Source organism: Pseudopodoces humilis, chromosome 7 (assembly GCF_049639895.1).
Source record: "Pseudopodoces humilis isolate 2021_Gansu_Grassland_sample_001 chromosome 7, ASM4963989v1, whole genome shotgun sequence".
Taxonomy (NCBI): Eukaryota; Metazoa; Chordata; class Aves; order Passeriformes; family Paridae; genus Pseudopodoces; species Pseudopodoces humilis.
Window position 1 is genome coordinate 40,701,828 of NC_142206.1, and position 15,084 is coordinate 40,716,911.

At 41.1% G+C, this 15,084-nt stretch overlaps 1 protein-coding gene across 2 annotated transcripts in view; it reads left to right on the forward strand.

The window, feature by feature from the left end:
• The first annotated feature begins 9,673 nt into the window (after nucleotides 1-9,673).
• The window catches only part of ESRRB (estrogen related receptor beta), a 122,108-nt gene continuing 116,697 nt past the window's right edge, over nucleotides 9,674-15,084 (forward strand). The window contains exon 1 of one of the 2 annotated variants that reach the window (XM_005520242.3): nucleotides 9,674-9,799. In XM_005520242.3, coding sequence (XP_005520299.2) covers nucleotides 9,798-9,799 — 2 coding nt within the window. In that variant the 5' untranslated portion in view covers nucleotides 9,674-9,797. The remainder of the gene's footprint in view (nucleotides 9,800-15,084) is intronic. The other variant, XM_088058193.1, reaches the window with a different exon arrangement.

Consider the following 15,084-nt stretch of genomic DNA (forward strand, 5'->3'; position numbering starts at 1 on the left):
GGAGGGAATCAATGAGCAGTTCAGGGCAAGGAACTGCTTCCTCGTGGCTTTGGGCATCAAGCCTTGTTTGCTTTTTTACTCTTTGATTAAGCTCCTCTAGAATGAGTAACAATTACTCCAAGTTACTGCAACCACTCAGAACAATACCAGTTAACACAGAAGACTTGAAAATAATTATTTAAAAATTGAGTGTTTTGTTAAATTTCATAAAAGAACCACAGAGATTTAGGAAAATATTTTCTTGAGGAAAATATTGCTAATACCATCAAGAAATATGAAATGGCCCATGATTACAAAGAGCAGTCCACATGCCTCTAAATTAGAGTCTCATTTTCTGCCTAATGACCAGTGAGAAAATGAAAAATAAATTAACTTTTTTTTCCAAACATGAACTGTTTTCTTTGAAAACTTAAGGAGACATGAAAACCTTTCCACAGGCTATATGTTTCCTAACATCCCATTTTTACAAATTTAAAAATGCAAATAATAAATAAGTGGCAAAAAAAATTCTTTGGGAGAATGACACATATGTAGCCTAACAGCTTTGGAGAACTTACACTTAAAAAGAGAAGAAGATAGTCTGTACTTCAAGTTTCCATGGGGGGTCACCAGGCAAATGAATTCCAGGATCTCATGGCATGGTACATAATATATTCAAGAAAGAGAGGTTCTGTTCTTGTCTATATTACTTAGGGTGTATTAGCTCAGTGATAATTCAGCTTAGATACAATCTCATATATGCTTTGCATTTGAATTAATATAGCCTGGATCTCATCTGGATATAAAGTCCAAATGAATGAGGCTGTCTTTCTGCTGAAATCCAAACCAGCTTGTTAGGAGCATGCTCAAATAGCCCTATATAGCTTTGTTTTGCTAATGTACCTTTATTTGCTGTGTGGCATAAAAACGGGACTTCTCCTGGAGTTCCTGTTAGCTGGCAGCAAAGTGATACTGCTGCCCAGCCTCAAAAACATGCACAGGGCGGAATCCAACACTTCTGGCACAGAGCTCATTGTTGCACAGAGGTGGTGGAGGAAGGCTGTGATTTCATAGTGGGTGTTTTTCCCCAAGCTTGTAAGCACAGGACAGTTGTGTGGTACATGATGTGTCAGGGAAGAAGCGACTATGAGTGCTTTAGATCTTCCTCCCTGTGCTCAGTGGGCAGTCACAGCAAGGCGGTGTATGAGTGTGTGAGGCCATGCCTGTGACACATTCCTTATGGGAGGGAACAGAAGAGGAGCTGGGCCTCACCTCCCAGCTGCAGCAGGGCCCTAGGCAGAAGCCATGGAAGGGACTGGTTATTCCAGGTGAGGACAGGTCCAGGTGTGGCAAGAGCACAGACTAAAGCAACAGCAAGGGACTGAGCAACCAAATGTCTGCATCTGGAACACGAGCTCGACAGAAACCTTCCTCAAGCAGCTGTTTCCAAGGGGCTCTGGGTAAATCCACTTGAAGTTAAGAATTTGACAGATTTTTTTCTCCCCCCTTCTCACTGCTAAGCCTTGGTGAATGTGACGTCTTTTTACAGGGGGTAGGTGGGGGTGGGGATGAGGACGGGAGTATGGAGGGTAATATAGCTTGCTATGGACTGTGCTATACCTGATCTCCAGCTCAGGTTCCAGCAGCTTTGAATACTTGTGATGAACTGCAGGACAGCTTTGAGCCCAGAAGGGGCCTATAGCGCTTCCAAGAGCACAGGAAGAAGAAGGGGAAGAAGGCCACAGAGACATTATAAGGGGGATGCTCTCTGTGGCACATGCCAAGATTGTCTGCAGAGGAAGTGTTGGCGGTTTGGCTCTTTCTCAGCCTCACGTTTTGTTGGCTGGCATCATGTGGCTCTTTTGGGCTGTGGGGAAAGCTGTGGTGCACTTGTCTGAACACCTGGCACCTTATCCCAGTACCCCCTGGCCCTGCCAGCTCTCTGCTGGGCCCATGTGTGTGTCCCTTCCTTCACATTCTCTCAGCGCAAAGCATCTTCAGACCAAATCCTGAGTGAGTGAAACAAGCAGTAAAGACGTGCAGCTGCACAGACTTCCCCTGGAGCTTGTCTCCTTTGTGTGCTGTAGCCTTGCTCCTTCATGTGGGATGAACTCCATGCTGAGTATCTGAATTTTTGGCTGCCTGGAGGGTAGAGGAAAGGAACGCTAAATCCTTTGTCAAACTCTTCTTTCTTTCACATATGGGTAACTACATTTATAGAAAAGGCTCTTGCCATTTTCCCCTTCCTTCTCTTCACTCTCTTAAAGAGGAAATGCTCTGAGTTTTGAGGTGCTCCAGGCTGCAGAGCAGGAAGGGTTCAGGTTGGGAGAGCTTTTAGAGGTGACTGGCAACACTAAGATAAAAAAATTACTTGAGGTGATAGAATGAGGGGGCAAAGGAGACTGCAAGAGAATTGCAGTGAAGAGGAAGAAACCACCTCACTAACTGCTGAGAGGAAGCTGAGCCATAAGTTCAGCAGAACTTGCTATGGTTAGCTTAAATAAAGAAAGAGACAAGGGAGAGAAGGCTACTACCTGGGTCTGTACCTGTTCAACATTTTAAAAGGGCTTAGAGCTCTCTGCCAAAGGCCTGGCAGCCATGTAATGGGCTCAGAAGTGGTTTTAGATGGCACAGAGCAGAGAGGCTTTAGTTGGAAATGCAGACTCCTGTTCCCCTAGAGGTGCAAGGGAGTCATGTAGTTTCATGTGTGAGATTTCTGGGTGGGGGGTGAGTAATACTTAGCCAGATGTTTTGTGGTTGATTTACCCACAGTGAGGGAGTGTATTCTGGTGGCAGAACTTCATTGCCAGCAAGGGAATTGAGGCAGGCAACTGCATATACTTCGCTGTGTCTGTAGAAGTCATGTGTGCCCTCAAGTGCCTCCCAAACAAAAGTGTTTTGTTTCCTCATCAGTCAGGATTTGTAGATAGCAGGTTTAGTGTCATCTGTGTGGGAAAGTAGTCTCTCCCATAATACCTAGTACTGTTCAGGGTTATTTTTGGTTGCCTGTCTTCTCCTACCTGTCCCTGTGGCATATCCAGCACAAAAGCCATAGCAACATCACCCAGAGATCACCTGGCCAGGAGCACTTGCTTGACCAGGTCTTGGGTACAGAGGGAGAGCTCCTGAAGGAAGCAGAAGTTTTTCTATCTATTGTGACACAATGTCGTGGGCTGACCTTGGCCAGCTGTGAGCTGCAGTTCCTTCAGGGAACATCCACCTGCTGCACCATGCCCTCAGCAGGGGCATGGGGGACTGTCTGCTTCAGCACCTCGACTGCCTCCTCCCCTCCTGCTCTGACCTGAGTGCCTGTGGGGTCGTTTGTCACTCCTCACTGCCTGTGCAGTGTTTTCTGCCCTTTCTTAAACATGTTTTCCCCTGTGCACCACCATCTTGGCCGAGGGGCTCAGCCGTGCCCTGTGAGGGGCGGGTTGGAGCCATTTGGAACAGGCCGTATCAGGCATAGCCCGGCCTCTCCTCACTGAGGCTGCCCTGTAGCCACCCCGCTGCCAACACCTGGCCACAGACACCTGGTGTGGGTGTGCTGAGTGACCCTTGGCTGATAGTATTTTGAGCTGCACCTTCTCCTTAGACTGGTGAGACTGGTGAGGGCTCTTTCTGACACAATTGATGTGGTGGAGAGGTCAGGCAGGACTGAGATCAATGGTGTGGCTTTGGAGTGGACTCATGTAGGTCCGGCTGCAGAATTAGTCTTTCCTCACTTTAGAAGCTGCAGACTTTGCACAGCACCTTACTTTTTTTTAAGAGCTCTGCTGAGTTGTGCTAGCCTGCTGGTATGTCCTCAGTGGGAACGGGGTAGGTGAAACCCCTCAGCTTCCATGCAGAGGCCTTCTCCTGGAAAAGCTTACTCTTCATCTGTGTGTCTGCAGGCAGAATATCCTCTTCCTCTGAGGAACTTCATCAGTTATTTCCCACCATTTTTATTTTAAAAAATTTACCTTTTAATCAAGCAAGACACACAAAGAATATGGAGCCTTTCCCTGCAGAGGAGAAGAGAGAGCACTGACAGCCTCCTGACACACAAATCTGGAAAATGGTGATGCTTTTTCAAGGGAGCTGAGCTAACAGTTTGGCTGTAGGGAGTTTAGATCTGAAGCCAGACATCATGGTTAGGCCTGTCTGTGGTTATAAAGTAGTTGTTTGGGTTTTGTAGTAGTTGTCTGATGGAATCTGAACTAAGTACAAAACAAAAACCCAAGGGGAAGCTGTTTCTGGCAATCCTGGTCTCTCTATTTGATCTGGCACCAGAGATGGCTTAAATCTCACTTTGTCCTCCTCCTCCTCATATCAAAATTGGTACCAGCTCTATTATGACAGTTACCATGCTTCCTCTCGGTCCCCACCAGGACAAGGTCACTGAGAACATGAAACAGTATCTCTTGCCTGAAGCCGACCCTAGTAGGCTGCTGGGCTACTTTGAGATTTGTCTGAGTACACAGCTAATGCCCTGCCAGCACAGGTGTGGACTTGCTGGTGCTAAACAAGGTCCTGAGCAAGTGGTACAACAACAGTGATGAGTTTCTGTGAAGCATCTGCAGCAAATGGAAAGTGCAGGAGGTGCTTGCTCCAAATGATGCAATTGACAGCCCAGCGCTGGAGGAATGCATTGCAGCGTGCTGCTGGAAGAGGGTGGTGGTGGTTTCCAGTGAGTGAATATCGTGGTTGCATAATTTAGGCAGGAGTACATCCAAGAATTCTTATTCTGTTGTTTTTTGTTTTTTTTCATGGGTGCAAACACAGAAGCTCTTTTACGCAAAGGCTGTGTAGTAGGAGTGAAAGTTTAGAATGGATCTAAGTGAGGTAAAGGTAGAAGAGACTATTATCATACTGTGTGTGATAGACTGACAAAGGCTGTGTATTTAAATGTAACACAGCATATGATTCTACTAGTGCTTGCAGGCTTTAGTTAAATCCTTACAGATTTTATTTCTGTGTGTACATGTAGAACTGAATGCTTGCTCTGGATAGTTTCTGAACACTCTGGTATGTGTCTTTTTGCTCAGGCCAAGCTATTTTTCATTAGTGTATTGTTATTACTGGTGGACTCAGAAAAACGAGGGAGAGGAGCATTCTTCTGTGCTTGCTTTTGTTCTTCTTCAAGCCAATGGCATAACCTCTGCTTGAGTAGCCACAGATGCTGCCTCTCCACAGTTTAATTCTACAAATAGCTGTGCCAGGTGAAGACTTTTCTCTGCCCAAACGTCTGAAAAGAAAGAATAGACTTGGGTGCTGCCTAATCCAGGAAAGTTCTTTAGTTCCTAGCTTGACATGCTTTACTTGTATCTATGCAGAAAGTTTGAGTATTCCCTTCTGCCAAAGAACTGTTAGAGTCCTTATCTCCAGCTGGCCAGCAGCTAGCCAGTGCTAACACCTTTAGCTGGAATGGTTAAATCTGGTAGGGGACGTGTGTTAAAAGCTCAGTCATTTTGACATTCCTGAAAAATAGCAAAATATATAGGAACTAAAGAAGGAGCTTTACAAGTTTACAAGAGTATTAACAGAACAGTGTGACTTTACCTGCTGATGACAGAGACTTGACATGGCAAATGGCATGAACCATCCTGGAGGGTACATGAAAATGGTGGATGCAAACATATGAACTCTGTGCTCAATGTGTGCAAGAAAAATGCCCTTTTATGGCTATTGGTTGCACAGAAAAAGAATATTGAAGCAATATAAGTTTATGGCATTAAAATCAAATAAGGAATTAAAAAACACTAATCTTGCAATAATATCAGCATTTTTCTCTTGAGCAATTGCTGGTTTTCAGACTATATTGTATCAAAATGCATAGTATATTTAACTTCCTATTAGATGTAAGAGTCATACTATATGTGCCAAGCATCCAGAAGAGAGTTGCTACTCAAACTTTTTCATTCTTTTATCTTTTACTTCTTGTCTTGTAATTTTCACAGTCAAGAAGAAGTCAGGAAGAAGACTTGGTTTTGGGGTTTTTACATTAATTTCCTTTATGTAAAAAACCAAACAAACTAAAAAAATCATTTTTAGAACATATTTTTTTGTGTGTAACTAGTCTCTGTTTGAAATGTGTGCAATTCACACCTCTCTAAATCCAGCAGGGCACTAACACAGCTATTTAGAAATTTTGGGTTTGTGAGGCTCTTTCAAAGTAGCATGACTCTGATGAAGAAACTTTTTATTGTGTATTATAATTATTCTTCATAGTTGGTGGCTAGCCTTGGAAACTGCAAAGCTGACTTTCAGTTTATCTTTTAATATTTGTATTCATACCTGCATTTCCAGATATAAAAGCGGCAGTGACTCTGAGCTCTAAACTTACAATGTGTAAATTTGATTTGCACCAAAGCATCTTGAGGCACATGGGAGAAGGGACAAAGATTATCTGTATGGTTTAATGTATGGGTGGAGGCAACTGGAAGATTACATTGATGGGACCACTATTTTCAAGCTTCAACTGTTTTTGCTTTGGCCCTATTTAAAAAGGGGTATCTGTGAATTTTTGTTTGTCTTTAAAAGGAAAGTATATTTTGTATTCTTCTATCATAGCTTGCATGCAGCTGAGCAAATTCTGCCCAGATTTATATGTGTGAGACTCAAACTCTGTGTCTGAAGGAAATTAAGCACTGAAATTTTACCTCAGAACTGAGGATCTGAGACTGAAGTACAGGTGCATGATCAAAGTGGCCTTAGCAAGAAGCATTTTAAAAAATATCTTCCCAAGCAACAAGTAGAAAATACTGCAAAACTGCACTTGCACTTTACAATGGGTAAAGGGTACCTCAAGCGTACCTTGTACTTGGGTACCTCAAGGAAAGGGGTGAGCCTTTCTAGAGTTTACAAGTCACTAATGTTTATCTTTGTGATTTTTTTTTGTTGTTTTTAATGTATCTGAAGGTGCTTTTGAAATTTATGGCTTTCTTTTGCAGAGTTTTGAGTGGGCATTCAGTCTCACGGCCTCCACTCTTGGATTCTTTACCTGCCTCTCCCTGAGTCTAGAGTCTGGAACTAAGTGGTGTTTGTGCACAAGGGTGCTGGCAGTGGGGGTGGGGAACTTGTGTTTGAAGTTTTATCTAAAGCAGATCTTCTCTGGATTGCTGGGTGCCCCACTGGGGTGCAATTAAGGTCATACATCCTTCTGTCTAAAGGCAGAGAGGAAGGATGGAGGAATGCTACTCCATTCAAAGTTCATTCACACTAGTTAACTGTGGCATGCTGTCAAAACCTCCTTCCTTCACCCTTCAAGCAGAAAGTGGAAGAATGGGGTTCTAGTGTATGGCCAGGGCTTCTTCTGCTGTATAGGTATGGGATGCTAGTGATAACACTGGACATGGACCTAAGAACTGAATAGAACTTTCCAGTTACCTGCTTGAGACGTGCCAAAAAAATCCTTGTGATTTAGACTACATCATGGGTTTTCCCACCAGAGCATCAGTTTAGCCCATGACAATGTAAGGGGGCAGGGATGATGCTTTTCCATTCAACACAAAGCTTGACAGAGTAGAATTTGAAGAGCTTTAGATGTCAGCAACATAACAGCAAAGAACAGTCTGGCAGTTAAAGCTGAGTTTTTCAAAAGTGACTTTTGGATTTTGGTTTTGGGACCTTGATCTGCCTTCATCTGCTGTGCCTTAGCCTGATTATTCTCTGTACTGAGTGTCTAAAATTCCTTCTGATGGCAATGGGTATTGTAAAAGGTTTTACAGCTCTATTAAAGCCCCTAAACATCTTGTACTAGCCAGCCCAGATGAGAGAGCAAAAATATTTTTTTTTCTTTGTTTATCAGGTAATTTTTGATCTGAGATCTGATTCAACTAGGTTAAGGACCAGAATCCAGTAGGCAACTGAGGGTGTGTTTCCATGCTGGAGCTCAGCCTGTCAGATACTTCCCCTCCACTCCCCTTCATTTGTAGGTCTTCATCTGTAGATATCAAAGTGCTTTAAAGCACAGTGTTAAGTATTGTTATCTCTGTTTTTTTAAAGCTGAGGGATATGCAGCTGTGGTAAAGTGACAAGCCAGACTTCACACAGGACAGTAGCTCAACTGAAGAAAATGACTGATGGTCATGAGTCTTTGCCCAGTGCTTCATCAGACCCCTCTCCAGCAAAACCAGCTTTTTTTAGTAAAACTCCTTAACTTAATCCTACAGCTTAGACACAAAGGACACTGACACAAGGTGAATTAAGCGTGTAATAGGATTTGGCCAAAAAAGAGGAAATTACTGTGTCTTCCTAAATAATCAATAGCTGAAATTGAATGAGACCTTGACTCCGATGTGGTGGGTCCTTGCTTTGATTTGGGATAGCTGCTCTTGTTTAGCTAACTTTCTTTACTCCAGTAACAGCAGCAGCTGCAGTGTGGTGTAGACATGCCTAAACTAGCTTAAATAGTTCAGGTACTGCTAGCCACTGAGCCAAAGAACCATGGAGTTCAGCATAGCTTGGTGCCTGAGGATTTTATCCTGCTCTTTGTGAGTTTAGCATTTCTTTACCATCTCAGCTAAAGCAAGCCTAGCAATATTTTGAAAAGAAGGCTGGTGGGTCTGGTACCCTCCCCGCACTCATACTTTTTTCAGCAGAAGTGAGCGTGATGCTAGGGTTGATTGTAGGAGATGTTGCCTAAGACAGCAGTGTCATGAAAGCTGTTTTGCCTCTCCCTGCCTACTATTCTCCCTCTTCTTCCCCACTCTTCCACTGGTTTTCATCATTAGCTGTCTTGCTTTCCATGCCGTTTGCTATGAAGCTCCCTAGTCACTAAGGTTCTACTGGAGATCACGAGTATCTAGGAGCTGGCAAAGGCTTGGAGAAACAGCTGCCTGCTGGAAAGGTTACTGGCCTTGCCTGACTGTGTCTCTAACTGGAGAATCTGTAGGGACTAAATATAGGAAAATCCAGGTAATGAGGACCAGACCAGAAGCATTTGTGATGTGTTCTCTCCAGTCACTCTCCAGATGGTGGGCTCCCAGCTCAGCCTCTGTAAGAGAGCTTTGCTGATATCTGTAACTCATCACTATCTCGTGGCAGCCAAGGACTTAAGCAGAAATGAGGGTTCAGGTCCTTGAGAGCGAAGTAACTTCTGCTGAGTCAATAGGGAGGTACCATCACTGCCCTCAGTTTTGTTTGCAGGAACAGCCTCATCAAATAGTGTTTGTGGGCAGAGACCCTTAGTAGACTGCCGAGCTGTTAAATTGCCAACCTACCCACTAGTTTATTCTGCAGCAGAAATACAAGCATGCCTGGACCAACCCCCAGAGCTCAACTCTGAACTCCTCTCTCGTTCTGTCAGAATTCCCAGCTTGTTTTGAAAATGGCATTTATTTTTGTTAAATTGCAAAAGAGTTGGATGCAGTCTGCTAGTTGTGTTTTGCCTCTCCTTCTTTGTGCAGTGAATTTTGTTCATTCACTTTACATGCCTCAAGTTGCTGTAATGCTGCTGGGAAAGTAATTGCCTTGCACTTTCTCTTTCTGATGCCCACGGGTGACTGTGGGGGACTCCACCCTGGGCACAGTGCAGAGTTAAAAGCCCAGCTTTTGCTGCCTTGCTTAAGACCTGGTTATTTCTTTTCTTTTTTTTTTCCTTTTCTTTTTTTTTTTTTTTTTTTTTTTGTCAGCTGCCTGTTATATCAATCACAGAGCTGGGATCTATTTATAGGTTGGGACTCAGAGTACTGTGTCCTAGTCACAAAGAGAGGCAGAGACGCAGAGGGGACTGTCGGCTGGTGCAGGCAGAACCAAAAGATATTTAATCAGCAATTAGAAACACCTGAGGGCAAGGGAAATTCTACTCCAGCCTCGAACCTCATCTCTCAGCCTGCAGCATGTAAGTAGCGAACTTCTAGCTTTTATTGCGTTTATGGGCTTGTGTTTTGTTTCTTTTTTTTTTTTTTTTTTTTTTTTAATCCAAGCATTGTTCTGCACAAATCCTTTTATCTGGTCTAAAAATTATGGCAACATCTTGGTATAGTTAAAGGTAATAATTTTTTCGATTTTCACTCTGTCAAAGGAAGGTCAGTGCGACCCACAAGCAGGGGAGTTGGTTCAGAACTTCGTAGAAATCGGGCAGTTTCTCTATTTAAGTGTGGCTTTTTCCTCTGGAAATAAGTAAATAAAAGTTTGAGTGGAACAGTTTTGTTTTGGGAATAGAAACAGTCAGGTTTGCTGGCATTCCAAAAAGGTCAATGTATAACGTAACTCTGCTTAAGGGCTTACCAAGGACAGGTGCTATTTATCCCATGCTGGTAAAGGCAAACCTGGAAACTTTAGCAGTCCTGTCTTAGAAGAACCAAGTGAAAACCTTCTCTCTATTAAAAACCCAAAACCCAATACCCCCACAGCTGCATATCAAATCTTTTATCAGACACATGCAATGAAATTTTGCTTTTACTAAAGGCATTTATCATTGAGCAGTTGATATTTCTTTAATTTTAAAAGTCCCAAAGCAACTGAAGTATCTTCAATGACAAAAGAGGGGTGCAAGTCTTTGCAAAGTTGGCACAGTGATAATCAAAGAAGGAACTTACTCTCTCATCACCAACGAGATGTTTGCTTTAAAGCAGCCAAGATGTAAAATGTTTGAACAATGATATGTTTTTGGATTATTTTTATTAACAGAAATATGAAAAGAGGGAGAACAATAATTAGTCAGAAATTGTTTTTTATTAATAGCTTTTAGTATAAATATGAAGAGAGGGAGAAAAATAATGACTCTGAATTTTTTTAATAGCTTTTAGTATAATATTTTTGTCAAAATATAAAGGGGTTTTTCTTGTTTCATATTTTTGCTCCAGAGGTTTGTGTTACATCATTTTATGCAATTTAGGGTTAATATTAATTTCTAAGTATAGGAAAATAACCTTGTTATATCTACTCCCCAAAACCTTAATATTACAATTTTAACTGTGGTATGTCAAGTTTTTTAGCATAAATTTCTCACTAAATATATGCTCTAGAAAACTTTCTTCCCCCACAATTTACCATTTTTGAGGGTAAAAATAAATTAAATGCAGCAAAACTTAAAATAATTTGGAGGAAAAAGTGTCAAATAAAAACAGAGTAATAGTACCACAGCTGCCTCACCGTTAAAACATCAGGTTCTGAAAAATGCCTGATAGATGAATTTGTTGGATTGACTGTAGAAGGGTGACAAATAGGCTTCTTCTTTAGTTCTTTGTTTTGCATTTCTTCAATGTGTGTTTTATAATACTTAGAGCATTTAGCTTAAGTACTAGGAGTAAAAAATATTGTCTACATATTAATGCTTTCTAAGTTTTTAGCCATTGATATGAATACTCCATCTTTCAGCTAGAATTTTGATATAAGGATGGCTTTTAGGAGAATATGGATAAGCCAGGTGAATTAATGTGCCCAAATAATGCCCAAAATATCATTAGAACAAATTACCTATTATGAACCTTTTTTTCTCACAAATAAAACAAAACTGTGATCGTTGTCATCATATGAAGCTTCATTTTGATTATTAAAGCTTTTTGTTTTACTTAAAAATGGATGTATTTAAATGATTTAAGTCCTTTTCTGTTTGTTTTATCATGATATTACATTTATTGCTTCTCTGTGATAATGAAATGTTATTTTGTAATAAAAGGAGAGCAGATTTTTCTGAAAAGCATTAAAGGACTAAAATTGCTGACTCTGGAACTAACAAAGAATCTATCATATAGCTGGTCTGAGGTCCCACTAAAAATTAAAAATCAAGAGACATTGCTGAAAAAAAAGATAAATAATTATTTTCTTCCATACACAGAACCAATATTAGCATGACTATGCTTGGAAATAACTGCAACCCGCCCCCCCCATTTACCATACATTTTCACAGAAATCTGAGCATCCCCAAAGAAGTCTTCCAAGAACAAAGCTATACAAAATTCAGTCTTAAGAATTTGTTTGGACATTTCTGTAGTTGTGTCCACATAATTGCTGGGCTTTATCCTTCTCTTTCAAACACATGTGAATATTTTTCCCTGTTACCTGCCATATCTTTTTATTACTGCTTTGGAGAAAAAATAACCAAGCACCTACTGTCCTGTGGCATAATCATCAATGCTTTCTCATACTGCTTTTATTTGGAGGTAAGGAGTTACCTGTGGTTAAAGGGAACACCAATGCATTATGTAGTAGAAAGTGTTTGTTATTTAGTTTCTGCTTCACTAATGATTCACATTTTGTGGACTAAGCACCTATCAGCCTCCAAACTGTCTTACTGTACATATGCTATTGCATGATTTCTTTTTATTCCTTAAAAAACCCAACAAATATATTTTGTTTCATCCCAGTTTATTTGTTTATTTGACTGCAAAGTAATGATTGACATGCAGATTCTCTTTTCCATGCCTCTCCTTTCATTGCTGAGTATGACATCTCTTGGGAATTATAAATAAAACCTGTGCCAAATCTGCTGCACAGGTGTCTGGAGTACAGCATGCTCAGGTGTCTCACAGTAAATCCCTGAGAATATGAAGTAAACACAAGCAGGATAAAAATACACTTCCTGAAACAATTCTGTGTTTTGAGGGGCCTTCTGCATAAACCCCCCAAAGCCAGCAGCCAGTTATTAAAGACTGTGTAGCTGTCTCTCTCTTACCTTTTTTATCACTTTACCTGTACATCTGTCCATCTATTTTTCTCATCTATTTTTACATTTCATTATGCTGTGCTTGCTCTCCAGCTCTCTTCTTTTCCTTTCCTGAAGACACATTTCTATCTGGCACAGAAAATAAACTCAGATTGTGGGTAGTTATGTTAATCTAATTCAATCCTCTGTGGGCTAGGAGTGAAATTCTAATAGTGGAGCTGTTGAGGGCTTTTTTGTTAATGGCTTGGGGATTACATTGAGTTAAAGGCTCATTTCCTAATCAAACAGAGAGGGAGAGAGTGACTCCGAATATTTATGAGTCTCCCAGCGCGAGTTAAACATTGAACTCCAAAAGCAGGATTTCAGTGCTGCAAGAAAGAGTTAAAACCCCTCAGGGCTGCTGTGGAGAGGGAAAAAAAAAAAAAAAAAAAAAGGAAACCAGTTAAGCCATCAGCATTTTCAACTGCTGTATAACTTCAGTTAGAGAGAAAATAATCATCCCACGAGCTAAAATGGAAACTGTAGCAAGATATTTAAAACAAAGTCAAGTGATGCTTCAAAAAGGCTCTTCTTCAGTGAAGCAGGATGCATGCAGTGCATGCATGCAGCCGCCTAACAGAAACTCCGAATAAATACTCTTCTAAATGAGAAGGATTGGAGGGTGGGTTACCTTTTTATTATTAATGCCTGGAAGACACAATTTAATTTTTTAATGCTTTTTGGTTTTGTTTCTACTTAACTCTTGGGTCACCTTTTCTTTAAAAACGAAAAAAATATAAAGTATGGATGTGTCAATATCTAAATCATCCTACTTCTGTTCTGTAGACTGGTACCTTTTGAGGCATTTTTCTGTCCCTCAATTTTGCTGGAGTCTTGCATCGAATAATCTAGTTGAAGAACTGTATTTGCTGTGACAGGAATGATTGACCAAATTAGTGCCTGATTGCTTTTGCAATGAGTTCATCATATATGCGTGGGCAGCTTGAGAAGACCTTTCTGTTGCTGAAAAAGAGCAGGCCTTCCTGCCTGCAGCAAGCCCAGGACCTCTGTGTTGTTGCTAAGACTTGGTGTGTTGTGAACTAGCCAGCAGTAAGCTTTTTTTGCTCTGAGCTGGGACTTAGAAAATTTGTCTGCAGCAGGTGAACTGCACAAAATCAAGACTGTGCTACTCTTCTGAAAAGAGATCCTGGAAAGGAATGGGGATAGAAACCTGTTGTTTTCTGACACATGGCCAAGTCATATATCTGTATTCCTCAGTTTCCCTGTTTGTAAAATGATATCTGGCTGCCATCAAAATAACTCCAAGATCTACAAAGAACAATCTTCTATAAATCCCAAGTGGCTGATTTGCCCATGGGAAAAACTGTGAATCACTGACATAGGTGCATAGTTGAAAACAAGAGGGTATGTACTGGGAACAAGAGTTGACCCCCTTCATTTTATTTGTTGTTGTTGTTTGGTAGGGGTCTTGGTTTGTTTGGTTGCAGTTTTTTAAATACATTTCATACTAGCCACCAATAAGGTTTTCTGATTCTGGCATAACAAGCAAATAGAAGACTAGCTTAATTCTCGTGTAACATTCAGTGGTGTTGTCCTATATACTAGGTCTGAGTTTAGTCGTAGTGACCCCGGCTGAGATGAAGCTCCAGGTTTATTCAAAAGTGGTAAGCTCTGGCTAAAAAAAGTAAGTCACTGTTTCATCTGGAACCATGTGAATCAATGGTCATCCTGTATGCCCCAAACTTGGCATTTTTGCTGACATGTCTATCTGGATGTAGCACCTTGAGGTAAGATTTGGCACCTTGCCCTAGTTTAAAAATTATTTAAAACTGCGACCTGATGTGAATGCCTGAGGCCCCTTTCTCTGTGCTCTGTGCCTGGACCTGCTGAGGAGCACCATCAGCTAGAGTGTACTTTATTATATGCATTTGAGATACATATTAATAGTGTTACCCTCTAATCACTGGAATCTACAGCAGATCACTTTGAAACACAAGCTTTCTGTGGCTGAGCTGAAAACTGTGTAACATTTTTTTTTCCTGCCTTCTCTTTCCCATCACAGTTTCCTATATTTTTGCCTCAGCCTTTTCCTCTCCTGCACTATTCTGCTGTGGCCAGTTTATACTTAGATTAGCAGTTTATACTTAGATTTCCCCTGCTGACCTTTCAGGCAAAATACAATTATTTCTCCTCTTTTTGTCCTTTCCAGTGCTATGCTGAATCTTATGAATGACTTGTTTACCCTGAAGGTGGCTGCATTTCAGTGAAGCTTTGCCTGGCATACATACAGTTTACAAAGAACTGGGAAGCTGAAAAGTGTTCTTCTACTTTCCCAAGAAAGCTACCATGTTCCTGCATGCTACAAGTACTTTAACAAATATAGTAGCATAGGAATTCCAAGGAAGGAAATACTGCAATTCTAAAACTTTAAAGCACATATCTAAGTTGACATGCCGTCTTCAAAGTAACAACTGTTTTAAAGTCTCAGCACACTTGCAAATCTCTAGAAAAAGTGC